Raw genomic sequence first — 26,892 nt, 5'->3', positions numbered from 1 at the left:
ATGGGAATCCTTTAATAACTGGATATCCCATTAACACTATATACTCTATACACAGCTTTTTATACAGTTTTGACCTCATGAATTTGTTCTGCTCCAAAAAAACACAAAAATACAAACTACCTACATTGTTAACATCTGAATATCTTCAAGGACGCACTCAGATCTTTGACTCCTCCCTGTTGGCTTGAAGGACAGCTCCATATTGAGTTAAATGTGTGATAACTTAATGTATCATGTAAAGTAACAGAGCTTTGTCTTGCTTTGTCACGTTGGCACGCTGCATGATTTTCATTTTGTATTCCAAGATAGGTGAGGCAAGAATTTGATGAAATTAACGAGACAGAAAGAGATTTTTTTGTAATGATGAAGTGTCTTCAATATGTCGTGGGTCCAAATAACACAACCTGCCTAAAACAATTGAAATAGTACGAGGCAGTATAACCTTACAGAAAAGTAATTAACCTAAACCTAACCTACAGTGTAAGGTAGAGAGGATAAGAACGACTAGAAAGAGTAGGCTTTCCCTTGCTTTCTCACTCTCTCGCTTTCTTTCTTTGCAAACCTACTGTCTCATATTTTACACAATCTAATATAATTTACACATTCATTAATTAATAATTCACACTAGTCCAATATAGGTCTGTCTATTCATGGCTACATTTGCAACAGTTTCTACCACACTCCGAAAGGATTTCCAATTGAAATTAACACAATCAAAGTGAAAATTACACGAGGACATGCAACCAATTAATAATTGAACTGCATTGTTCAAACATTGATATTCAGCCTACGTGCAGATGAATCATTCCACAAAGCTCTGATCTGAAAGATATGGTACAATTCATATTCTAACACGCACATCTCATTTGAATGCCCTTCGTTGAACTTTGAATGAATGGCATTGAACCTTTGATCAAAATGCCACATTGTTTGCCAGGCATTGTGGATTCAGAAACAAATCCCCCACTGACTTATTGATGATTAGATGAATATGAAAAATACTAAATGGCAGACAAATCAATATCATACGATCTCATATCATGTTTTCTTTTTTTTTTACTCCATATACAACCTTGTAAATATGAACAGCAGCTTGCAGACACACAGAAGCAATGACATCCCAGACCAGCATGCTCACACCCCCATTCATAGTGCCTGCATTGTTGTTTGCCACTTGGTCTTAAATTGTATCAAATGTAATCGCCCACGCTATTTCAATATTTAAATTAATAATTGGTTTATTCCATTGTGTTAACGATGGCAGATTGATTGTTTTGCGGGGTTTTAGTATATATTTTTTCAAGATGAGTGATGAGAAGACAATCGTCCAGCCTATTGGGTATCTCACTACACCCCCATATGCCATGTCTTGAAATATGCAGACGGATGGATTAAAAGTTAGTTTACATTGTAATACTTCTGCCAGTCAACTTTCTAGCTCTGTCCACAACAGTCTGCCCTGTTTATTAAAGGAAATTATCAAACATTAATGAGGAGGCATTGAGACGTCAAATATTTTGACAGGAGGAAATGAGAGGTTGCGGTCCTGGGTGATATTATGCAACTTCCTCCTCAGATTTCCCAGTGCAACTCTCCGAGAAGAAAATCAAATCCAGATTTAAGCAGGCTGCCGAGTGATCCAATTACAAACATGGCACAGTATGACTTCATCCTCTGCAATAGACTCTGCAGCATGCTAACATTGGCATCCGTACATCTCCAGCCCCTGTCACAAAACCAGATGTACACGCATTAGCGATAGCAATGATGATCCCTTCGCAGTGGTAACCAATCAACAGTGCTCCTTGGAGAGTTCCATGAGATGTACCAATTTTGTTATCGGTCTGTTTGTGTGTGCTGTTTGGGTGCAATATATTTCTTTATAGATTGAGATAGTCTGCTTGGAGTGAATATTCACATTAGTTGAAATGTGTGGTGAAACATGCATGGCATCCATTTTGTTTATGACAGGGGTAATTGTTTGCTGTTGGGGTAGGTGGTAGCTTACTTGGCAAGCTTAGCACAGTTGATTCAAGAATTACTTACCAGATACCTTGATTGGACTGGAAGAGGCAAGAGATCTTGAGGGTTAAAAGCAACTCTATGGCGTGTCAAAGACAAAATGTTGGATTTGTAAGCACGTAAAAAATAGGGACTGTCTCTCTGGTTCTTCCTAGTTCACAACCTGTTGTTTGAGTGGACAGAGAAAGAGATTTTTTGACGGAAGTGGTGTTCAACACAATTCAGCTGGAGTGGAATAAAGTTCAGTTCAACAGTTTTAAAATGCTGGCTACCATGCAATTTGTGGTTAACTCAGTCAGCTAATCCTAACCCTAAACTTTACCTTAATTGACAGGAACACTGATCATAATCAAGCAAGGTCAGCAGATTACTTGATCAGTTAACATTGTCTTTTTTTACAATGTTCTTATTAAACTGTGTGCACTTCCATTGCATAGGCTATTGTTTGTGCTTTCTTAAAGAACACAGAAAGAACACAACCTTTTCCAAATATCTGGCAGATCATCAAGAAAATGTGGCCAATGTCTGCAGGCTGGACATTAGGAAGACTTAGAGGACACAGATGAGAGACTGCTGCTCCAGGTTTCAAGGTTTTAGAGTGCTGGCGGGGTGTCTGGACCCATCGCACCTAGCCCGCTGTGACACTATCTACCGATTCAATCTACAATATGCTGAAGAAAATTGTCTAAATCCTTGGGGGGAGGGGGGGGGGGGTGGCCTTAACAGAAAATAATTCTGCCCTTGAAACACTCAGGGCCGTCTTTTGATTAGATGATGCTATCTTTGTTTAGACTTCAGCATCTAGGGCAGGGCCTTGTGTTCATATATTTAATAAAAATACAATTGCCCGGCCCCAGCCCCAATAAAGGCTAGTTATCTCGTCATCTTTCATTCAAAGATTATCAGTGTTGATTGGCACTTGAAACAGAGGTGGAACCCCCCCCCCCAAAAAAATGGGCCAGTGACAATGTCAAGAATCCATCCACTTGTCAAAGCTCAGGTGTTTCGGGTCAGATTTCTTCCTATTACTTTGACTTAAGGCCAGACACCGGGTGAATACCATTAGGCTTCCAGCTAAAAATGTCTGGCCATATCCCTCTATTCTTCTTTTCATTTAACTGGACTAGACAAAATAACAAATGGGTAAGGTTCCCTTATTGTAAAGTGGTGCTCATTATATACACTCTATTCCAGTCCTCCAGTACCCCCAACCACACACAGTTTTGTTGTAGCCCCGGACAAGCACACCTGATTCAACTTGTCAACTAATCATCAAGTCCTTAATGAGTTGAACCAGGTGAGTTTGTCTGGGGCTACAACAAAAATGTGTGCTGTTGGGGGTAATGGAGGACTGGCATTGGGAAACACTGCTTATTGAAACCATAAAGGTATTGATATTGCCAAAAGATATGACGTCTGCAATGAACACAATCACCACCATTAATATCTTTGATGATTCATTCATGCTATATTTTCTCTGGAAGTTAACCAGTCACTTTCTACCAAATGAGCTAATACACACTGCTACAAACAAGATATTACCAAATAGCACAGATTTTCAAGTGCCTCGAATCAATGTCTGAACTGATTTCGTATACAGGGCAGCGGGTTTGTCATTGCACAAGTGGGATCCTGTTATATGCTGTTCACCCCCATGTTGTAAACTACAGTACATTCTGCAGGTCCCTGAACAGTCATTACCGGGCTGCTGGCCTGCATCTATTGTGGCCTGTACACAGTAAGAATGATCTTCCAAATGAACTGGTTGTGAGCTTCAAGGGAATGTCAGACGACCTGTTTGCCCATGGCATCGGGAGCAAGCCAACTCCCAGATGACGTAGTTCTTCAACACGGCAAACATTTAAGGGTCGCACAGGACTGTGTTCGCCACCCTCAACAGTCATAAACAGGGGTGACGCAATGGTATCCTAAGGCATATTTATGGTTGAAATACGTGATAGAGGTGCCTTGGTGTACAGTTAAAAACATATATTTTTTATTTAACCTTTATTTACCTAGGCAAGATCAGTTAAAGCTACAGGATGATGCATGCCAGGAGTAGAGAGACTTGCGAATGAAATCCACAAGATATATTCTGGATGATTGATGTAAAACTGCATAGTAGGTGTTTGAATGACTTTCATAATTCAAAAACAGTTTAGTGTAACATAACTCATTGCACTGAACGGAAGACATTTCCAAGTAAGCCATCGGCCTCTAAAACAGAAATGAACTTTCAGTTAGAGTACCACTAGACCAACTAGTAGAACACACCAGGTGTAGCCAAATGAAGAGATGTTTCATCGTGAATTTAGAAATGTGTTCTCCTAAATCACCCTCACAACATTGTTTACATGCAGTTGTTTACCCCGACTTTTTAAAAGCTCTCCAAGATAAACTGTAGCCTTGGTCATGTCTCCTTTTACAAGATGGACCAGAGGGTAGCAAACACTGACAAAATCCCCTTAAATCAATGTTATCTCAACAGAAAAGGGTAGGGAGGCAGTTTCTTTTATTTGCAAGGACTGTCAGGTCGTACCAATACACAAAACCAAGAGATGACATTGATTCACCTTTCATTTGGAATTCTGCAGGGCATTCGCCCATTGATTTTACAGGGAGGGTCAGATACGAAAATGTGCCATTTGATATATATGTCATATCTGACCTACTCCTTCACTGGTATTCATACATGACATACAAGTCTTCCCGAACACACACCCACAATGGTTTCCCAAAACAATCTCTTCAACTGAACAGCCCGCAATCCCTGCAAGTTGAACACTTCACCTTATCAACACATCTACGTTGAAGCCGCCCTTCCCAATAGGCCAGGGATCATCAACTAGATTGGCCAAGTTTTTCTTGAATGGATGGTCAGGAAAATAATTATGCGTGGGAATACTTTGAAACAGATTTCCAAAATTAAAATCCCTTGGAACTGATTTGCTGGTGTTTTTACAATTTTGCTCAAATAAAATCACCTGCGGTGTCACGCCCTGGCCATAGAGAGGGTTTTATTCTCTATTTTGGTTAGGCCAGGGTGTGACTAGGGTGGGCATTCTATGTCCTTTTTTCTATGTTTTTGTATTTCTTTGTTTTGGCCGGGTATGGTTCTCAATCAGGGACAGCTGTATATCGTTGTCTCTGATTGGGAGCCATACTTAGGCAGCCTGTTTTCCTTTGGGTTTTGTGGGTGGTTAATTTCTGTTTAGAGTTGATGTTCCTGACAGAACTGTTTGGCTGTCGTTCGTTTTCTTGTTTTGTTTAAAATGTTCCATTAAAATTAAATGATGAGCACTCTCCACGCTGTGCCTTGGTCTACTCCTTTTGACGGCCATTACACGCGGGCTGAACTTGGCCCACGGGCCGCCAGTTATAGTCCTTCTCCTTAAGTACTTAACCAATGTCTTCATATGTGTTTCTCACTATTCACTATAAATAACTTTATATCATATCAGCCATATATTAACGACAAGACCAACCAGAAAGTTCAAATGGTATTTTGCAAAACATAGTTATGTGACCATCATCACCAATGTCTTACTTTACTTAGAAGATAATGCTAATAAAATTAGGTTCCAAACAGTGATACTCTTAAGTGCCTTTTTCTTGATTTGCTGTATATGTTCCCTCAAACCAACAAAGGACAGCGGACATCCTTTCAAGCTGCAAATTGCAATAACATGCACAATAACAAAGAGTGGTCCCACTCCCTATAGAATGTGTCTCAATTACTGACAGATATGTAATTTAGCTGTCAGACCAAGCGTTGATAACTTTCTTTTTTTTTTTTCTACAGACAACCTTGTTGTTCATTTTGTCACGAAATGCTTTGTGAACATTCACAACCAAACATGCAATATGACATTACAAAATTAGAAAATCAAATCTTGTTTGTTTCGATATGGGAGGATTTTAAGTTCTTGTTGTTAAGTTTAAAGGAGAGCAAGGTTATTTTTTCTAATGGCCGACAGGATGGGTGGCATGGACAGGCGATGGAGAGAAAGGAGGGATGAGGGGATAGACAACGTCCTTCCTTGTCAGGACCAAGGATATCTACGGTTACATGGACTGTCTGGGGGATGTGTTGTCTGAAAGGATTTTCAAGGGGGATTTTAAAGTTTGAAATGAATAATTGTGTATGTATGCCCTCTACCAGTGGGGGACAAAAAAAGTTTCATTCAATACATAAGGAGAGTTGTGTTGCCTGTATGAAGTTGTTTTTAGACTAGGAAACCATTTAAAACAAGTGAATGTATAATTTATTGATTGCATAATAAGTGAAGCAGTTCCACGAAATGAGTCCCTTTTGCGTTTCTTTAATATTTTAATTAGAAATTGTGCACCAATATTGAATTTTAAAATCATGTTATATTAAATGAAGTGCCCTTTAATATAGACCACATGGAACATTCAATACATATGATGTTTAATATGAATAAAGACTCACTATTGAAGTGCCAAAATTCAGCATTTTGACACATCCCTCTGTGCACCCTGTAAATTCTAGGAAGATTTTACCCACTTAACCCCAAGTTGTACCATCATTGTAAAGCCCTAGTTATTTTGTTGCTTTGACAAAGTCATTTCTGAAGATGATTATTTATTTCATGTGATTAGTGATTCATTTTAGGGAAGAAAAAAAAAACTGTCCCTCATTTTAAGGTCCACGATGTTACGTGAACTGAACTCTCGTCTAAATATGGTGAGACTACTCGAGTTTAAGTTGTAAAAAAAAAATAAACTGAACATCTAATAATCAGATCATAGTGTGAAAGCAGGTTCTATACTTTTGCGCCATTTTCTGATGTTTTGAGGTGGAAAACCGAGTGGGTTGAGCATAACACGTCAACCCTGTTACCCATAGATAGAGAGGCTAGAAATGGTTTAACAATCTAAATGTTTAGTGAAACTTGCATTCAATTGCCCCCACCCTTCCCAATTGCACACTTGCTTCCATTCCCCGTCACAAAGGGATTTATGGCTGATTTAAGATGTAATTGTCAACACTGTTACAGTCAACCCTGTTACTTTATTTGGCACTTAATAGCATTACTCTAGTCATTTTATTTAAACTCTTGACATGGGAAAACATGTCTTTTATTATGTTGAACTTGCTCTTCATGACAGAATGTAAAAATTCTCCACCAAGTCACACTACCTAAAAGGGACTATTCATTCCAATGCTCTTTCTTGAAATGGATAAAAGGAAAGTTATTTTGTCTTTTCCCCTGGGACCTACAGTATGAATACTGATTCAATTATTTAAGGCCCTTAGTGAGATGCCACACACTGCAGTCTCAAAATATTTAGAGCCTTCCCCCTCACAGAACTAACGCTACAGATGAAGACTAATTTGACATTTTCTCACATTCCCAGTGAACGTGATTGATCTGCCGACCCCAAAAAGTTAATTAAAGCATCCTCCACACGAGCTAACATGCATCAGCATTAGATCATAGCCATCAACACCCAAGCGCGCGCACACACACACACACGGCTCAGCGGTTGAGTAGTTGTGTCGATTCCAGACCTGTTTACTCATGACGGGGTCGTTTTGTGCAGCACGGCAGAGGCGGCGAGGGCCCGGGGCCCACTTATGAGCCAGTGTAATGACTCATTAATAAAGTGAATGGAGGCCAGAGTCCCTTTTTCAGCACGTTTCATTAACTCACCCACTTTGTAAACGCCAGTCAAACTGACACGCGGCGAGGGCCATAGCTCTTCACTGCTACCCGAGAGAGATCTAAGAGGGGATCCAGCCTCATGCATATCCATGGGGAGGAAGGAAGTGTCCCTTTAGTGGCGGCGAGCCGCGAGCGTTTATGAGACGAGCCTCACATCCCCTTGTAATTTTTCTCTAGGACTCGGCCATCAATCACATCTGCGACTTCATGAATACAGGATTGGAGGCGGACATTTTCTTTTTTGTCCTACTACTTTGAATGCATAACATGCGGAAACCAATAAAGCAAAGTAATAAGGAGAGAAGTCCCGAGTTTCAGAAACAATATATTTGATTGGGGGAAATGTTACTGCTTCATATGAATTGTCAAATGCAACAGCCTACACAGCATGGACCATATTTTATGTACAGTACAACACTGGCATGACATTCATTGTCCGATCCAATGGCTCTTCACTATAAGCATCTTGACATACAGTACATGTAGCTACAGCTTGCACAACATTATATGACGCATGTCATGTCATATTGGGTCATTACCACCATCACATAGCTGACCATGGTCCTGCAATCAAGCATTGGAAAAGTTAAAACATCTGGAAAGGGCAAAATGTTCAAGGGACATTTCACCCAAATTTCAAAATGACATTGGTTTCCTTAGCCTATAAGAAGCCTATGGACAAGGTAAGACATCTATGCTGTGGTGTTATTTTGTTTTCTTTTTTTACATGGCCACTATAACTGCAGCAGTCTCCATAGCCACTCAGTTGAGAAAGTCAATCATTTGAAAAAAACATGGTCATGACAGATATCCAAGTAATAATCGAGGCAAATATTAATACAAAGAAATGAATGATTGCTTACCCACCTTACTTCATAGCTCATGTCAGGGTAAATTGATGGATGTTCACTCTCTTGTTCACCCACTTGTTATCCTCCATGTTCAGAGTAAATATTATACCAGCAGTGACACATATCCATGTATTGTGTTCATGAAATAGCTATTTAAACAGAGCTCATACAACACATTTTGGAGTAATAGCAATGTAAAACCCACAGAAAAACACAACCTTTGTGATAACTATGTGGTAAATCTTAATCAGTCATTTATTTGTTGGCAAACAAGTTTCACTGTTACAACAAATATTAGTTATGAGGTCATTCAACTTGGAAACCAATACAAAAATGAATAAATAAAAAGCCATAACCATACTCACAATAAAAATGAATCTGTGCTGCTAAATTCTTTACCTCCATTTTTCACTTTTATTTTGTAGTTTGAACTAATAAATAAATATTATTTTCCCTTGAGGAAGAAAAAAATTACATTTCCAGTTTTTTTTCTCACTAGAAACGTTCACTCTTCAAAAAGTAAAATACGGCCTCTCTTTCTGTTTGCCTAGTGCCTATTGATATTCAATGTGTTCTTTCTCTCTAAGAATGCACCAGTCTCTTATAACTGATGCAGGCCAACTCTTGGCTAACTTTTCAGACACTTGTGATTGTGTTCCTTCTATGGTGTGTGAACCATCATTCTCTTTCTATCTACACAGTGAAGAAATAATCAAACTGTGAAATAAAAATGGCTTGGAAAACATTGGTGGTTACATTGCTAGAGAGAGTAAAATCATGTATGGTAAGTGTTTTGTTTTGTGATTTTTTGGGTGTTATTTCGTTTTGTTGCTTTGTTTGTCGTTTCTTGAAAAAAAATGCTCATACTGATGTCAAGACCAGCACAACAGAAAGGAAATGCTCCTAACCAACTACATTTACAGAGAAAAAGGTTTGGGTGGAACAAAAATCATACTATTATGTGCAACGCTAGTATCTGTACATTTACATAGAAATATCTCATAATTCTGTTATTTGTTTTTTCTCTCCCTCTTTTTCGACAATTGTTATTGTTACAGCAAAAGAAAAAAAACAACAAAACAAAAAATATGCTGTAAAGCACATGGGATTTAAAGAGGTCCTTCATGATATTGTTCAAAATCAGTTTAGTCGAACTTGCAGGAACAATTCAGCAAAAAATGTGCTGCAATATCACTAGAGAGGAAGAAAACCCCTTAAAAAGCCATTATGGATACAGAAGTATAATAAAATAGTCTTTCTTGATTTGTTCTGATTTGAACTCTACACATCTACTAGTAGCAGAACGTTTTTTGTGGCTGTTTGTAGTTCCTTTGGACTGTCAAAACGCATTTCAGAGCACGAGATCCCACCGTCCCGCGTGCTCATCTCCCCTCACACTAAGGGAAAAACATCAATCCACACAGGGTTCGGGCAGCTCAAAAAAAAAAAGAAAAGTGAAATGCACATCAATAGACTTCTCCAACATCCAACCCAGACTAGATGTATTATCCACAAAACATAAAAGTTTCAATATTCTGTCTGCGGTCAGTACTGGGACTGGCATCAGTTTCGATTACAGTCTTCGGGACACAGTAAAAAAAAAAGGCTACCATTGCCGACGATTGATCAGCACAAAGGGAACGCGTAGGGCAAAGTAGGGGGTCAGAAAAGAAGGGGAACCACGGCGAGAAGGGATTGGGGTGGATGGGTCAGGGGAGTTGGTTTTGTAGGCCTATAGGCTGGTGACGAGGTGCGAGGGCTCCTGGGGGGACTCTTCAGGGGACAGATCCTCCTTATTGGGGGGCACGATGAACCCATCACTGCTGCCCCTCCCTAGTTGGTAGTAGGAGTGCAGCTGGTTACGTGAGCCCAGGTTAGGCATGCTCTTGTAGTAGACATCGTCCTGGCTGGCCTCGGGGCTCTTGCCCCCTGCCGGGTGGGCCTCTCCGGCATCTTTATCGGCGAGGATGGTGGTAGTGGTGGTGGTGGTGCCGGTGTCTGTGGTATCCGGTAGGCCTGCCAGCACGGGCATGCTGGTGTAGAGGGAGTCCCTGGGATGGTGCAGGTGGTGGGGGTGGTGGCTAGGGGAAGTGGGCTCCACATCCAGGGTATGCTCGTTGGTGAGCAGGGGGAAGAAGCTCTCGCTGTTCTCCTGCGGGATCCGCCGGCGGGACGCGGACGAGGTGGTGGTGGCCGAGGAGAAGGCTGGGTGGTGGTGGGGGAGCGGAGGCTGATGCGGTGGGCCCTGGTTGTGGAGGTGGTTGTGGTGGAGGTTGTCCACAGGTGGCAGCAAAGGGGGTCTCTGGGGCAGAAGGGGGGCGTTGGACTCTTCCCGAATCAACTCCAGGCCCAGACCTTCATCATGGAGGTGCGGAGGGAAGGAAGAATGCTCATCCAAGTCCAACGCCACGTTCATCCCCCCCATTCCCATCCCCCCCAGGCCAACATCCTTGCCTCCGTTGCTCATGTTGTTCACCAGCTTGTTCATGAGGTTGCGGTTTTGCTCGGCAGAGCGGTCGTGGTTGTTCAGGTAGGAGGGGATGTAGTTAGACGTCAGCTCTTTCAGGATCTTCTTCTCCAGCGTAGTCTCCTTGTGGTTGTAGCCCCGGTCGATGATCTGGACGCAGTCGCTCATGTAGTCGGCGCTGGCGATGCTGTAGCCGTGGTTACCATTCAGTGGTAGAGTATCCATGACACTTGTATCCCGGGCATTGTTCAGGATTCCCTCTGGAGAGAATAGAGGGATAGAGGAGAGAAGCTCATATGAGAGGGATGGAAGTAGCGGTCGCTCATTAGAATGGCTAAATGTCATCCGCTTGGAGGTGTTCACACACACACATTAAGCCCGGCAAAACTCTGCTTTCTTTTAATGTGAGGTGCAACCTTCAGGGTGGCACACGGATTGTGCCATTTAGTTGAACCTTTTCACTTTCATTTTGTGTTGGGTATATAGGGTATGTCTACAAATGGCAGGATTGTCTAAATTCATTTAACATAGTCTAATTCGATTTAATATAGTCAGTCGATTCTAGATATACTTACCTTTTTACACACACACAAAACACAAATTCAGAGTAAAATGATATATTGAAATCGTTCTTGTAATGCAATTACATTTCTGTCATAATTCTATATGTTTGGTTTGTGTTGTAGTTGGGAATAACTTTGTCCAAAGATGAGAACACTTATACATGTGTGACAATCGACAACATGTAAAGCTTTATGCACATACACTCAATGACAAAAAACCACAGCCATGCATACACAACCTACATCTCTGGACCCCAGTCATATAGGCCCCGATTTAAAGGTTCACTCAGCAATATGCCATAATCATCTAGTACGGGGCAACTTCCTGCCTACAGCAAATCAACAAAAACAGCATTTAAATCTGCCACAATGTGGGCAATGGGGATGGTGCAAATTGGGAGGAGCCAATAGTAGCAGTCTTGATAGATTTTAATGTTGTTGTTGATATCTGTAAGCACGATGCCATACTGCTGAGTCTACCTTTCAGAAATGCTTAATCTTAAATTGAGTTGGCTATGGAATAACATAGAAAGAAAGTTCATGGTAAACTTACTGACTTTGCAATGATAAATATACTGTAGACCATAGACTAGGGTTTCCCAAACGTGGTCCTGGGGACCCAAATGGGTGCACATTTGAGCTTTTTGCCCTAGCACTACACAGCAAATAATCAACTCATCACCAAGCTTTGATTATTTAAATCAGCTGTGTAGTGCTAGGGCAAAAACCAAAACATGCACCCATTGGGGTCCCCAGGACAGAATTTGGGAAACGCTGCCATAGAGGGTATGGCGATGAGGGTAAATTTGACAATTATACGTTAGGAAAGGACTTTCTGTTCTCTCATGCAGAGAAAGTATGGATTCCCAATTGTAAAATGTTCACGGAGATGTCAACATTCAGCCTCACACAAGGTCAACAGGCTAGTTAAAATGTGTCTAAAGTTAAGTCTCTTCCCCTACTTTTTTTGCAGTTAAAATATTCATGTACAACATAAAGCTATGCTGGTGATGACCGAGTTCCAAGATTGGCCGACATCTGAGATGAATCCGATATCTGAGGACCATGAGCATGTCGGCTACTTTGGCCAATTTAATCTTAAATTATGGATTACAATTATGTCAACTATAAGTGACAATGACATCTTATGATATCAAATGGATGCACCTTGGGCTGGTCATTTTGAAGAACATATTAAGATCTTTCAAAGCATCTCCTTTGTGAATATAGTTGACGGATATTCTCCAGAAGAGGGTTAATCATTTCGGAGGAACGTCTGACATTTTGAACAGTTCATTGAACATTGTTCAATGAACAATAGTATTCACACATGAATTTAGATTGACTCTCACATTTCTATTTGTCAGAGGAAGACCTGTGTTTTTGAAATTGGATTTCTACTTCCAAATAAGATGACTGTATTCTCATTCCCCTTCGTCAGCATAGAGTGAAAAGAAAGTAAAGCTAAGGTCAATTACATTTGGTAAGCAATGTTTAGTTTGACTCCCATACTTGTCTCTCTGTAGGGCACTTTTAGGGACAGCATGAGGAAAAGGAAAGACAAAGAAAAAACACAAGTAAGCATAACAGTGACAGGTAGAAGAGACGTGCACACAGGGTTGATGATGCTTCCAGAAATGACCTCCCGTGCGTCATGTCACCATGGATACTTGGTAAACCTTTCTAAGAAACTATGATCACAGTATATTCAAAGGGGGGAAATGAGTTAACATATATGACGTATTAATCTTGTTATAACATGTTAGTGATCTCCATTGCCAACAAACACTTGAGCACATGCCCCTAACACTCATAGATTTATTTAGCATAGACGTTTGTTGAAGTTTGTAGTGGCTGTTTAGATCACACCAAACCACGGATTACAGTTTCTGTTCTCGTGGCCCATAGACTACTGCCCGGGTGAGCAACCACCTGACAACAAGTTGTAAAATCCTAAACGTCCCCTTTAACTTTACAGCTCAGGTGTTAAAAATCACACTCACAGCAACCTACATGTATTTCCTATGGTAACATTTGGGCAAAACCGTTATATTCAACTGACATGCACCAAGTCACGATAGACTTGTAGAATGTGTACGATATGAGCAAGATTTTAAATTATGGATTGGTTCACATGCATCACTTTATTGATATTGTCATAATGATCCAGTGAGTACTATGTGAGTACTACCGTATGTAGTACTATTGAGTACTATTTTGGATTGGTTAAACTCATTCATACAGTATAGTCTCTGCTGGAGTTATTGATCTGATTAAATAAAATTGAGTCCCATTTTCAGATGTGACACATTTTGCCTGACACAAGTACTTTTAATATAATGGGCAGCTTTGGTAGAAGAATGTATTGTTTTGTCGTAGCGCCTTGATGTTTTTTGTTGGTTGTACAGACTTCTTTACAGAGTTTGAGGCACATAAGTACCAATGCAATACTGGCCATTTACATCATTGGGAATGTTCAGTCGGTTTAAATGTATAGAGTCAAACATTTCATGTTGTCTTATTGGAAAGGGGCCCAGAGGCAGAATAGTTATGTTGTTTATACTAGTTCATCAGTTGCTCAACTTTGTATTTTTCATATTAGAATCATAGATTGGGAGGACTAACAGAACAAAGATGTTCATTTAACCAACTACCAGCAACACTTAGAAGATAACAGACATAAGAATGTAGACGCACAGGACAACAATGCAGCAAAACCTTAACAAGTGGCTGGTGGTCTGTTCGGCTCCCAATAGGACGCACCAACGTCCCTTCCCAATTGTTTTGTGTTTGTCGCACCATTTCCCCACACTGAATTATGCATGCAGGCACATGAATAAGTTTGGAGTGTGACAAAATGATTCCCAATGGGAAGCCACCATACACCCCCTCCCACCAAAAGCATCCAGCGGGAAAAAAACAAGAAAAGGTGATAAAGCATTTTTTGTTGTTGTAGCAAACAAGTAAGCTCTAGCGACATTCTAGCGACATTTTTGAAGGAATGAAAAGAAGGCTAGCACACCTTGCGTGTTGTACATGCCCACTGATGGGTTGTTATAGACGGCCGAATCCCCGAGCAATGTGTTATAGGGATTGTTAGTGCCATGGGGACGGAGGAGAGCGTTAGTTATAAGATGGTTAGCCATAGCCCCTGGAGCAGCCAGATAGAGACAGAGGGAGGGAGAGAGAGATAAGACATAGAGGGAGAAAGAAAAAGAGAGAGAGACATGTCAGTCAGGCAGATGCAGCCGAGACAATGGCAGCAAAAAACATTCACACGATCATTAGGGCGAGTTGTTAAACAGTTGGGCTACAGATGTAGCAAAGCTTGAAACAGACTGACATGACCATGGATTATCAAGACGGCAGCAGTGAGGTAGGTCAATAATGTTTTGTTTTTTTTCTTAATGGGATAAATGGACATTTAGCATTGTTAGCTTTGGTGTGCTCACATTCAAGACAGGATCAGCTGAGTGTGCAACAGTACAATACGTTTAAAGCATAGACAGATTCAAAGCAAAGACATAACACTTCAGTAACGGACCTGAACACAACATTATCAAATCACCACTGTTGACAGATTAAGACATGTTAATACCAAAGTATACCAGGTTTTTCTGCTTTACTCAAATTTGATTTGAATACGCTATGAAAGCTTTTGGCGGGTACCATTTCAAGTTTACTGTATTACGTTGTGTAAATGTTCTAGATCTCCCATGCGTTTTGTCCAGTGAAATTCTTTGCATTCATCTTTCCCGCAAAGAAACACCCTTATATGAAACATCCTCATGGATGGAAGGCCCAGTTACAGCGCTCATTGTAGTTCCTTCGCACTATACCGGCTCTTAATGCTTGACTGCCTTAGAACATAAGCAGAGGTTTCTGATTCTATTTGTCCAAATGTCACCCCTGGACTATGTGGCAGTGACTGATGTCTTGGTCTGTGTGACTAATCTGCTCCCAGATCAGTTCTAAATAAACTTTTTGACTTTGAGCAATGTGACTAACTGTAGCTAGACAATAAGAATATTTATATGAATGAGCAGGACGTACTGTAGTTTGGATGTGGGTTGGATTCTGCACAGCCGTTAGTTAGGAATAACTGACTGACTTTTTGGGGGGGAAATTGCTTCATTTTGTGAAATATTGAGAGTTACGGTATCCAGTTGTGAACATATCTGCAATAAGCTTCTGTTTATGCTATGTTCGCAAACACCTAAGAGTTTTCTCTCTTCAGATTCAGAGCACATATCAAGATCTAACATGTGCTCTGTGACATGCCTGATTCAACTGTGCAGTGTACCAATACCAGAGTGCGTAAATATCTTCGGAAAACATCTTTCATCTGAGGTGGAAATGCACGCCAATTAGTTCTGCCGACGCAGTATCCTACACTGTTCTCTTGCAGTGCTCTGAATCTGTCAGAGTGAGGAAGAGAGAGAGAGGGAAAGAAAGAAAGCAAGGGAGATAAACCACTTCTCTAACGACATATGACTCTCGTCTTTGACAAACAGTTTCGAGGAATGACTGTCTCAATTACACATCTGAAAACGAACCGCAACCGACTCTGAATGGAGAGGTATACGTAGGACTTAAGGAAATGGCAGGAGTTGGATGATGTATGACTAATTATGATAGCTAACGTTGAGCATGGAGCACAGCTCTGTTACGCATCCTGTACTAAGTGCATCACGCACTGCGCTAATAATGACATGTTGGGAATGGGCTAACACTTACAGTATGTGTTATGTGTTGTATGCTAATTGGCCAGCAAGGGCATGATGGGAATGATACAGAGGCGATATATCGGTGCTATTGTCTTACCACATTTATTAATGACTAGAACTATAATCTACATCAGGTTCCTGCTGGGTTTTCTACTCCTCTGAGCGTACAGGGAACAAAAGGGCCGACATCATAATTGCCTGAAAGACAACCTTAAGCTTAAAACACATCTTTAAGTCCATTTGAATATCAGTTATCCAGTTGAATAACTTCACCAAGATAGTTTCAACAGGCAATCTTTCTATGAATGCATCATTGCCGGAGTATCTTCAACTCCAACACTATCTATCACAGTGGTCATCTCCAAAGCTTTCCTAGTCAATCGCCAAACACTCCTGTAAAAAGCCCAAAGAGAAACCCTTGCTTTCCAATATTTCGGATTAGTTTTGCGCTGTTTCCCATTTTGAATCATTTTGTGCGTCTAAAGGTAGGAGTACGAGTAACAACATGAATTGGTACATGAGTGAGAAATAATGAAGTGCGACTCAAGTTTCGCCATCAGCTGGAAGACGGTGACCCCTTTTTGGTCAGTCTCCGCTGACTGACCAAAAAGGGTCACCGTCTTCCAGCCTCTCTTCTGCTCTCGCTCTCTCTCACTCACTCACACACACTCTCTCTCTCTCTCGCTCTCTCTCTCTCACAAGTAATACAACAAATTACATATTACTAGTGTGATCATATACCTTGTGTTTTGAAATATAATTTTAAGATGGTCTGAGAAGAACATCATTAGCAGGTCAATTCAAGAATCCACAATATGCAGTGATAATGTATTGAAATAATGTATTGCGCCTATAGCCTACTGCACAAACCTCAATGTTACAGAACTGTTTTTAAAGGTCCAATGCAGCCATTTTTATCTCAACATCAAATCATTTATGGGTAAAAATGAAGTACTTTCCAGGGATTTTTTTCAATTGAAATGGTAAAAACGAAACAAACAAAAAACTTCTTAGCAAAGAGCAATTTCTCAAGCAAGAATGTTTCCTGGCCTGTCTGGAAGTGGTCTGAGTAGGGAGGGGAACACTAAAAATGAGCTATTATTGGCAGAGAGGTTTGGAACTGTCTTTCTTATTGATCTTTAACTAATTCACCACCTGGTGCATCCCACCAAATCAGGCTGAAATTTCAGACGGTCTTAAACCAAAAGGGCATGACCATCATTTTCACAATTTCCTTTTTATTCTGAGCGGTAGAGCTTGGCCTGCATTTTGACTCGGAAAGTGGTCTCGGCACAGAAAAGGTTGGTGACCATGTTGATGCATCGAAGCAAAATCATGATTTAACTCAAGCAAATTCCTTTTTTAGACATCATTTACATACGTTGTTTGATGTGTCAATTAACATGGATGTATCCATTAGGTTATTGCTTCTGTTTGATATAATGACTACGTGCTCCTTTCTTGTTGCTGTTGGTTCTCTAATTACGAAGCCTTCCAAAAATACCAGCCTCTTTTGATATGATAAACAGCTCCTCCCCACCCCCGGCTGCTCGCCCACTTGTGTCTGTGTTTGATAAATTGGACCATTTCCAAACCGTACCGATTGTGTAGCAATAATCGTGAATGTGGGGATAAATTAAACATGTGAGGCTATCAAGATGATTGCAAGCTTCCCTCTCGAGAGGAGAGAAGTATGGAGTCAGCTGCAGTTATGTAGAGACTATGAGGCGGGGTACTGAATACCGATTCAAAAAGGACTAGCAGGGAGAGATGTATGCTCATACACATAATTCCATAATAACATTGCTGAGAAGAGCAAGGGGGAGGTGGGATTCTATTCCCATCTGTTTGTGATGCTTTTGACGCTTCAGAACATGATGCGTTATCCTGTGCCAGACGGAAAATGCATCTGGGCAGACTTCGTGTTTATTCGAACACTTCATACATCAGACCCGACGCATTTCAACGACTCGAGCGAAAACGAGTTAATTAATTTACTCCTCTCTTCCTGGTCTCCATGATAGATCTATGGCAGTGTCTTCTGGGTCTGTCCACCGCACCGCGCCCCACCCCTTTCTTTCTCTCGCTCTCTCCCCCTCCCTCCCTCCGCTAAAAGCCAACGTCTTGGGATGGCGCTCGTCGTGGAGTGCCTAATTATTGAGATGGCCACACTTCCTTTCGCCGTCTAACATCAATCCGTCATCATAACTGGGCATTAGTGTCTGAGGGCAAGGGAGCGACGAGCAGATTTAGAGAGTGAGGTAGCGACAGGGACTCAACCCCTTCATCAAGGGGCCCCATGACTGGAGAGGAGTCATCCCTGAGAAATGTCAGGGTGGTGGCATCATCATCTAGTGCAGATAGGATCTAGGAACCTATGATAGATGCTTCTCACACTGAGACCTCAGAGACCGCCATCCAATACACTATGATGTATTTCTTTAATCATTAAAGGAGATAATTTTCACAATATAATGAAATTGGTAGATAAGCCTTTGTTGATGGTGATATATATTTTTAGGTGACAATTATGTAAAATAAAGCAATTACTATTACTTTCCTGGTTTCAAACTAGTTTTGTTGACAGCTGTCATGAAGATGTGTAGAACATTAACAAACATACTCTTGTCTAACTGTTTTTTTGGTTAGGCAAATTAAATTATGCTTTTAGCATTTCATATTGACATTTACTTTGGTTGTTGGTTCCATCAGGTGCAAAATTTACCCTTTTCAAATGAATTAATAATGTTGTGTCTTAATTTAATAAATTAACAAAAACTTTGACTGCATTGTCACATTTAAAAGCTTAGCTATTTTACAAAAGTCAAGGTAATTTAGGAAGGTGTTGAGTGTCTTGAGTCCCTTTGGTAGTTTAAGTAGAAATTGAGCACACATATTGGATTTGAAAAGCCTGTTATATTAAATGAAGTATCCTTTAATATACAGTGGCTTGCGAAAGTATTCACCCCCCTAATTTTGTTGCCTTACAACCTGGAATTAAAATTGATTTTTGGGGGGGGTTGTATCTTTTGATTTACACAACATGACTACCACTTTGAAGATGGAAAATGTGTTTTATTGTGAAACAAACAAGATATAAGACAAAAAAACTGGTGAACCTCCGTTCCAGGCTCAAATCTCTAGAAGACAAACAGGTTTCCCTCAAGAATTTCCCTGTATTTAGCACCATCCATCATCCTTTCAATTCTGACCAGTTTCCCAGTCCCTGCCGATGAAAAACATTCCCACAGCTTGATGCTGCCACCACCATGCTTCACTGTGGGGATAGGGTGCTCGGGGTGATGAGTGGTGTTGGGTTTGCGCCAGACATAGCGTTTTCCTTGATGGCAAAAAAGCTCAATTTTAGTCTCATCTGACCAGAGTACCTTCTTCCATATGTTTGGGGAATCTCCCACATGCCTTTTGGCGAACACCAAACGTGTTTGCTTATTTGTTCTTTAAGCACTGGCTTTTTTTCTGGCCACTCTTCCATAAAGCCCAGCTCTGTGGAATGTACGGCTTAAAGTGGTCATATGGACAGATACTCCAATCTCCACTGTGGAGCTTTGCAGCTCTTTCAGGTTATCTTTGGTCTCTTTGTTGCCTCTCTGATTAATGCCCTCCTTGCCTGGTCCGTGAGTTTTGGTGGGCAGCCCTCTCTTGGCAGGTGACATATTCTTTAAATGTTTTAATAATGGATTTAATGGTGCTCTGTGGGATGTTCAAAATTTCAGATATTTTTTTATGACCCAACCCTGATCTGTACTTCTCCAAACCTTTGTCCCTGACCTGTTTGGAGAGTTCCTTGGTCTTCATTGTGCCGCTTGCTTGGTGGTGCCCTTGCTTAGTGGTGTGGCAGACTCTGGGGCCTTTCAGAACAGGTGTATATATACCGAGATCATGTGACAGATCATGTGACAGATCATGTGACACTTCGATTGCAAACAGGAGGACTTTATTTAACAAATTATTTGACTTCTGAAGGTAATTGGTGGCACCAGATTTTATTTAGGGGCTTCATAGCAAAGGGGGAATACATATACCACTTTCAGTTTTTATAATTTTTTTAAACAAGTTAACTTTTTCATTTCACTTCACCAATTTGGAATATTTTGTGTATGTCCATAACATGAAATCCAAATATAAATACATTTCAATTACAGGATGTAATGAAACAAAATAGAAAAAACGCCAAGGAGGGCGAATACTTTTGCAAGGCACTGTAGACCACATGGACTATTCTATAAATCAGATAAATAAAACATTTTAATGAATGAAAACATACTAAAGTGCCAAAATGCAGCATCCTCTGTGACTTCTAGAAAGATTTTAACCCACTTAACCCCAAAATGTCTCCAAGTTTTCACCATCATTGTAAAGTCATTTCTGAAGGGTATTATTTATTTCATGTTATTATTGATTCATTTTAAGGTAAAAAAACAACAACCTGTCCCTCATTTGAAGGTTACGTGAACTGAACTTATTTTAATATGGTGAGACTATTCTTAAAAAAAAAGTCAAATCATAGTGTAAAACTAGGTGAGTTGGTTTTACTCTTTTCTGACATTTTCTGGTGTTTTGTGGAGGAAAACTGAGCTGGTCGAGCATAACAAGTTAACCCTGTTAACCATAGATAGACAGGCTAGAAATGTTTTAGTAAATATTTTTTGGGGGGTGAAGCTTGCATACAATTGTCCCTACCTGTTGCACACAAGCAGCGTCCATTGCCCATGTCACAAGAGGGTTTATGACTGATGTAAAATCTAATCGTCAACGCGGTCAGTCCTGTTACGGTCAATCCTGTTACGGTCAATCCTGTTACTTTATTTGTAACTTAATAGGCACGTACTATAGTCCTTTTTTTATTTAACTTCTTGAGATGGTGTATTTTATTAAGTTGAACATGTCTATGACATAATGTAAAAATTGTGTGTAGTTACACTACTCAAAAAGGCACCTAATTGGTGGAATGACCCAGTTACTAATTTAATAAAGGGATTCATAATTATTTTAGAAACAACAGGACCCCTTTATATATATATATATATATATATATATATATATATAGTACAGGTCAAAAGTTTGGACACACCAACTGGTTAGTGCTTAGTGGGACTATCCAGGTGACTACCTCATAAAGCTGGTTGAGAGAACACCAAGAGTGCACAAAGCTGTCATCAAGGCAGAGGGTGGCTATTTGAAGAATCTAAAATCTAAAATATATTTTGATTTGTGTAACACTTCCTTGGTTACTACATGCTTCCATATGTTACTTCAAAGTTTTGATGTCTTCAGTATTATTTTACAATGTAGAAAATAGTAAAAATAAAGAAAAACCCTGGAATGAGTAGGTGTGTCCAAACTTTTGACTGGTACTGTATATATAAATATAAGAAGGTGAGTTGGAGACATATACAGTGGGGGTAAAAGTATTTAGTCAGCCACCAATTGTGCAAGTTCTCCCACTTAAAAATATGAGAGAGGCCTGTCATTTGCATCATAGGTACACGTCAACTATGACAGACAAAATGAGAAAGAAAAAAATCCAGAAAATCACATTGTAGGATTTTTAATGAATTTATTTGCAAATTATGGTGGAAAATAAGTATTTGGTCACCTACAAACAAGCAAGATTTCTGGCTCTCACAGACCTGTAACTTCTTCTTTAAGAGGCTCCTCTGTCCTCCACTCGTTACCTGTATTAATGGCACCTGTTTGAACTTGTTATCAATATAAAAGACACCTGTCCACAACCTCAAACAGTCACACTCCAAACTCCACTATGGTCAAGACCAAAGAGCTGTCAAAGGACACCAGAAATAAAATTGTAGACCTGCACCAGGCTGGGAAGACTGAATCTGCAATAGGTAAGCAGCTTGGTTTGAAGAAATCAACTGTGGGAGCAATTATTAGGAAATGGAAGACATACAAGACCACTGATAATCTCCCTCGATCTGGGGCTCCACGCAAGATCTAATCCCGTGGGGTCAAAATGATCACAAGAACGGTGAGCAAAAATCCCAGAACCACACGGGGGGACCTAGTGAATGACCTGCAGAGAGCTGGGACTAAAGTAACAAAGCCTACCATCAGTAACACACTACGCCGCCAGGGACTCAAATCCTGCAGTGCCAGACGTGTCCCCCTGCTTAAGCCAGTACATGTCCAGGCCCGTCTGAAGTTTGCTAGAGAGCATTTGGATGATCCAGAAGAGGATTTGGAGAATGTCATATGGTCAGATGAAACCAAAATATAACTTTTTGGTAAAAACTCAACTCGTCATGTTTGGAGGACAAAGAATGCTGAGTTGCATCCAAAGAACACCATACCTACTGTGAAGCATGGGGGTGGAAACATCATGCTTTGGGGCTGTTTTTCTGCAAAGGGACCAGGACGACTGATCCGTGTAAAGGAAAGAATGAATGGGGCCATGTATCGTGACATTTTGAGTGAAAACCTCCTTCCATCAGCAAGGGCATTGAAGATGAAACGTGGCTGGGTCTTTCAGCATGACAATGATCCCAAACACACCGCCCGGGCAACGAAGGAGTGGCTTCGTAAGAAGCATTTCAAGGTCCTGGAGTGGCCTAGCCAGTCTCCAGATCTCAACCCCATAGAAAATCTTTGGAGGGAGTTGAAAGTCCGTGTTGCCCAGCGACAGCCCTAAAACATCACTGCTCTAGAGGAGATCTGCATGGAGGAATGGGCCAAAATACCAGCAACAGTGTGTGAAAACCTTGTGAAGACTTACAGAAAAGGTTTGACCTGTGTCATTGCCAACAAAGGGTATATAACAAAGTATTGAGATAAACTTTTGTTATTGACCAAATACTTATTTTCCACCATAATTTGCAAATAAATTCATTACAAATCCTACAATGTGATTTTCTGGATTTTTTGTCTTCATTTCGTCTGTCATAGATGACATGTACCTATGATGAAAATTACAGGCCTCTCTCATCTTTTTAAGTGGAAGAACTTGCACTATTGGTGGCTGACTAAATACTTTTTTCCCCCACTGTACTTTTGTTCTGTGCACAAAACACAAAGTGGACCACCTTCATCAAGCAACCATGCCACGATCAAGTGTGAAAACCACCCACACTATGCTGACTTGATGGATAGCATATTTCACTGTCAGGACACTGGATGAGTATTTTGTCCCAGCACTAACACACCTGATTCAAACAATCACGGTCCAGACAGAAGAACATTATTCGTCAATCCAGACAAAAGAAAACGGTGTCTTTGTGCTGTGCCGGAACAAAAGCCTGCATATGCAATTCCTCCCTTCTTCCTTGACATCACACAACCCTGAAAACCTAAAAGTGAGGCTGGTGGGTTGCAGGGCCTTCAAGCATGCGTGGTGTTAACTGACTAATTATTATTACCTCGGTTCAACGACGCTGAGCTGTTGATGTCGCCGGTTATGAAAGATGACTCCGACTGTTTCCTGACTGTGTCGTTCCACATCCGACGGATCCGGCTCTGCAGAGGGAGAACAACACAACTAACACGTCAGTGGAGTTTTGTGACGGTAATGTAAATCAGCGCTCAAAGACTAGATGGCCTCCAGTTAGAAAGTACAGCGCCTTTAGAAAGTCACATTTTGTGTTAAAGTGGGATTAAAATGGATTTCATTGTCATTTTTTGTCAACGATCTACATAACATACTCAAAGTAATGTCAAAGTGGAAGAAAAATTCTCTCTTTTTTTTGAAAGATTCATGAAAAATAAAACACAAATATACCTTGATTAGATAAGTATTAATTTGTATTCTTCATTTCAATGTGTCATTTAGGTCATTACTGTAGAGTCACTACAATGTTGTCCATCCTCAGTTTTCTCCCATCACAGCCATTGAACTCTATAGCTGTTTTAAAATACCCAATGGTCTCATGGTAAAATCCCTAAGCAGTTTCCTTCCTGTCCTGCAGCTCAGTTCAGAAGGATGACTCCATGTTTGATGTGTCTGGGTGCTTTAATACGTCATCCATAGCATAATTATTAACTAGACCATGCTTAAAGATATAGTCAATGTCAGATGTGTTATTGTTACCCATCTACCAATCACTGCCCTTCTTTATGAGGCTTACGAAAAGCTCCCTGGTCTTTGTAGTTGAATCTGTGCTTGAAATTCAATACTTGACTGAGGTACCTTACAGATGTTGTATGTATGGGGGACAGAGGGGGAAAAAAAATATGTCAACCCCTATTATTTCAGTGAGTCCATGTAACCTATTATGTGATTTGCTAAGCCAAATGTTACTTCTGAACTAATGTAGGCTTCCCTAAACCAAGGGAGTGAATACTTATGCAACAACTAAATTGTACTTATTCAATTATTATTAATTTGTACAACAACAACAAAAAATACTGACATTATGGAGTATTTTGTGTAGATCAATGATAAAAAAAGCTACAACGATATCTATTTCAACTTTATAACGCAACAAAATATGAAAGGAGTTCAAGGTGTATACTTTCTGTAGTACTGTATGCGTTTTGGGTGGGCGAAGCATGGTTCACTGGCCATATAAACACACACCTCAACCCTGCGATGATGCATTCATTCAGACCTCTCAACATAGAATTCCCTGCAGTTAAATTCCTGTATTCTTTGTTACGGTGTCTTTCTGTAAGTCTTTGTAAAGGTTTGACTTCAACACCTCACAATAGTGTTATCACAATTAAGTCATTGCTACTGGCATCGCTACCTCTCGCTGCTGTTGTTGCTAACCCGTTGCTCTACACTACTGTAAGAGTCAAGGCCATGTTCAACTGTACGTGGCTGTGATTGCTTGTGGGAGCAGGCCTGTCTGGAGTAACAGCATGGGCAAGGTTTGCACTTTTTGGACTATTCCATTGGTTCCACTGCGCTACACAAGCTCAATCAAGCACAGCTTAAGTCTTTGAGAGAAAAATAATAAATGCAATATCCAACAATTTCCAAGATTTTACGGAGTTACAGTTCATATGGAAATCAGTCAATTTAAATAAATTCATTCGGCTCTAATCTATGGATTTCACATTACTAGGAATACAGATATGCATCAGTTACCAGATACCTTTAAAAAAAAAAAAGAGGTCAGCATCTGGTGTGACCACCATTTGTCTCATGCAGCGCAAATGTTTCCTTTTCATAGAGCTGATCAGGCTGTTGACTGTGGTCTGTGGAATGTTGTCCAACTCCTCCTCAATGGCTCTGCGAAGTTGCTGGACATTGGCGGGAACTGGAACACGTTGTCGTACACGTCGATCCAGAACATCCCAAACATGCTCAATGGATGACATGACTGGTGATTATATAGGCCATGGAAGAACTGGGACATTTTCAGAGTTCAGGAATTGTGTAGACATCCCTGCGACATTGGGCTGTGAATTATCATGCTGAAACATGACGTGATGGCGACGGATGAATGGCACGACAGTGGGCCTCAGGATCTCGTCACGGTATCTCTGTGCATTCAAATTGCAATCGGTAAAATGCAATTGTGTTCGTTGTCCGTAGCTTATGCCTGCCCATACCATAACCCCACTGCCACCATTGGGCACTCTGTTCACAACGTTGACATCAGCAAACAGCTCGCCCACACAACCCAATACACGTGGTCAGCGTTTGTGATGCCGGTTGGACATACTGACAAATTCTCTAAAACAACGTTGGAGGTGGCTTATGGTAGAGAAATTAACATTAAATTCCCTGGCAACAGATCTGACGGACATTACGCAGTCAGCATGCCAATTGCACGCTACCTCAAAACTTGAGACATCTGTGGCATTGCGTTGTGTGACAAATTTGCACATTTTAGAGTGGCCTTTTATTGTCCCCAGCACAAGGTGCACCTATGGAATTATCATGCTGTTTAATCAGCTTCTTGATATGCCACACCTGTCAGGTGGATGGATTATCTTGGCAAAGGAGAAATGCTAACTAACTGGGAAGTAAATAAATGTGTGCACCCCACAAATTCAGCTCATGAAACATTGGACCAACACTTTACATGTTGCGTTTATATTTTTGTTCAGTGTATTTCAACCCAGGTCTGTGTGGGAGTGGGGTTGTTCAGTGTTCATACTTCAAGTTCAAAGGTCTCTTTCTCTGTCCAAATCTCACTTTCACGCCTTCCAACTTTTATTTAGAGAGAGAGAACCCTACCATCGTAACCACCCAAAGCACACCTGTTTACGATGTACTTTTCTAATTACACGTTAATTTAAAAGTCTCAGAGTTGCCGATAAATTACAGCGTGTTTACGAGCGCTTCCATTCACATGCGGTCCATGGGGAAACTATGGGTAGTGGTAGGTTGTCAATGTGCTGCAGTATGTAATTCAAGGGTTATGGATGCTGAAATCAGTTTTCATCGTGACAGGGGCTGATGGTGTACTGTTGACTATTTGTACTGTGTACTGTTAACTATTCATTAACAATGTACTATTTGATCAAGTAAATACAGTAAACGTAATAAAATAAACTCTCTGGTCTACACCAGCAGGTAGAATCAAGAAACAAATAAATATCAGATATGCTTGGAATCAACAGAATACACTGACAGCTGAAAGAGTTGGG

At 40.6% G+C, this 26,892-nt stretch overlaps 1 protein-coding gene across 17 annotated transcripts in view; it reads right to left on the bottom strand.

Annotated features, from left to right (window-relative positions):
• Positions 1 to 8,800: 8,800 nt before the first annotated feature.
• The window catches only part of LOC106608716 (adhesion G protein-coupled receptor L3), a 314,147-nt gene continuing 296,055 nt past the window's right edge, over positions 8,801 to 26,892 (bottom strand). For 9 of the 17 annotated variants that reach the window (XM_045721694.1, XM_045721685.1, XM_045721688.1 and 6 more), the window contains 4 exons: positions 23,712 to 23,808; positions 14,616 to 14,744; positions 13,106 to 13,123; positions 8,801 to 11,290 (listed from right to left, as the gene is read on the bottom strand). In XM_045721694.1, coding sequence (XP_045577650.1) covers positions 10,296 to 11,290; positions 13,106 to 13,123; positions 14,616 to 14,744; positions 23,712 to 23,808 — 1,239 coding nt within the window. In that variant the 3' untranslated portion in view covers positions 8,801 to 10,295. Of the gene's footprint in view, positions 11,291 to 13,071; positions 13,124 to 14,615; positions 14,745 to 23,711; positions 23,809 to 26,892 lie in introns of all 17 variants that reach the window. The other 8 variants (XM_045721697.1, XM_045721698.1, XM_045721699.1 and 5 more) reach the window with 4 other exon arrangements.

This window comes from Salmo salar, chromosome ssa07 (genome assembly GCF_905237065.1).
Source record: "Salmo salar chromosome ssa07, Ssal_v3.1, whole genome shotgun sequence".
Taxonomy (NCBI): domain Eukaryota; kingdom Metazoa; phylum Chordata; class Actinopteri; order Salmoniformes; family Salmonidae; genus Salmo; species Salmo salar.
Note: the sequence above shows the minus strand (reverse complement) of the source record. Positions and strands in the feature narration are given on the sequence as shown.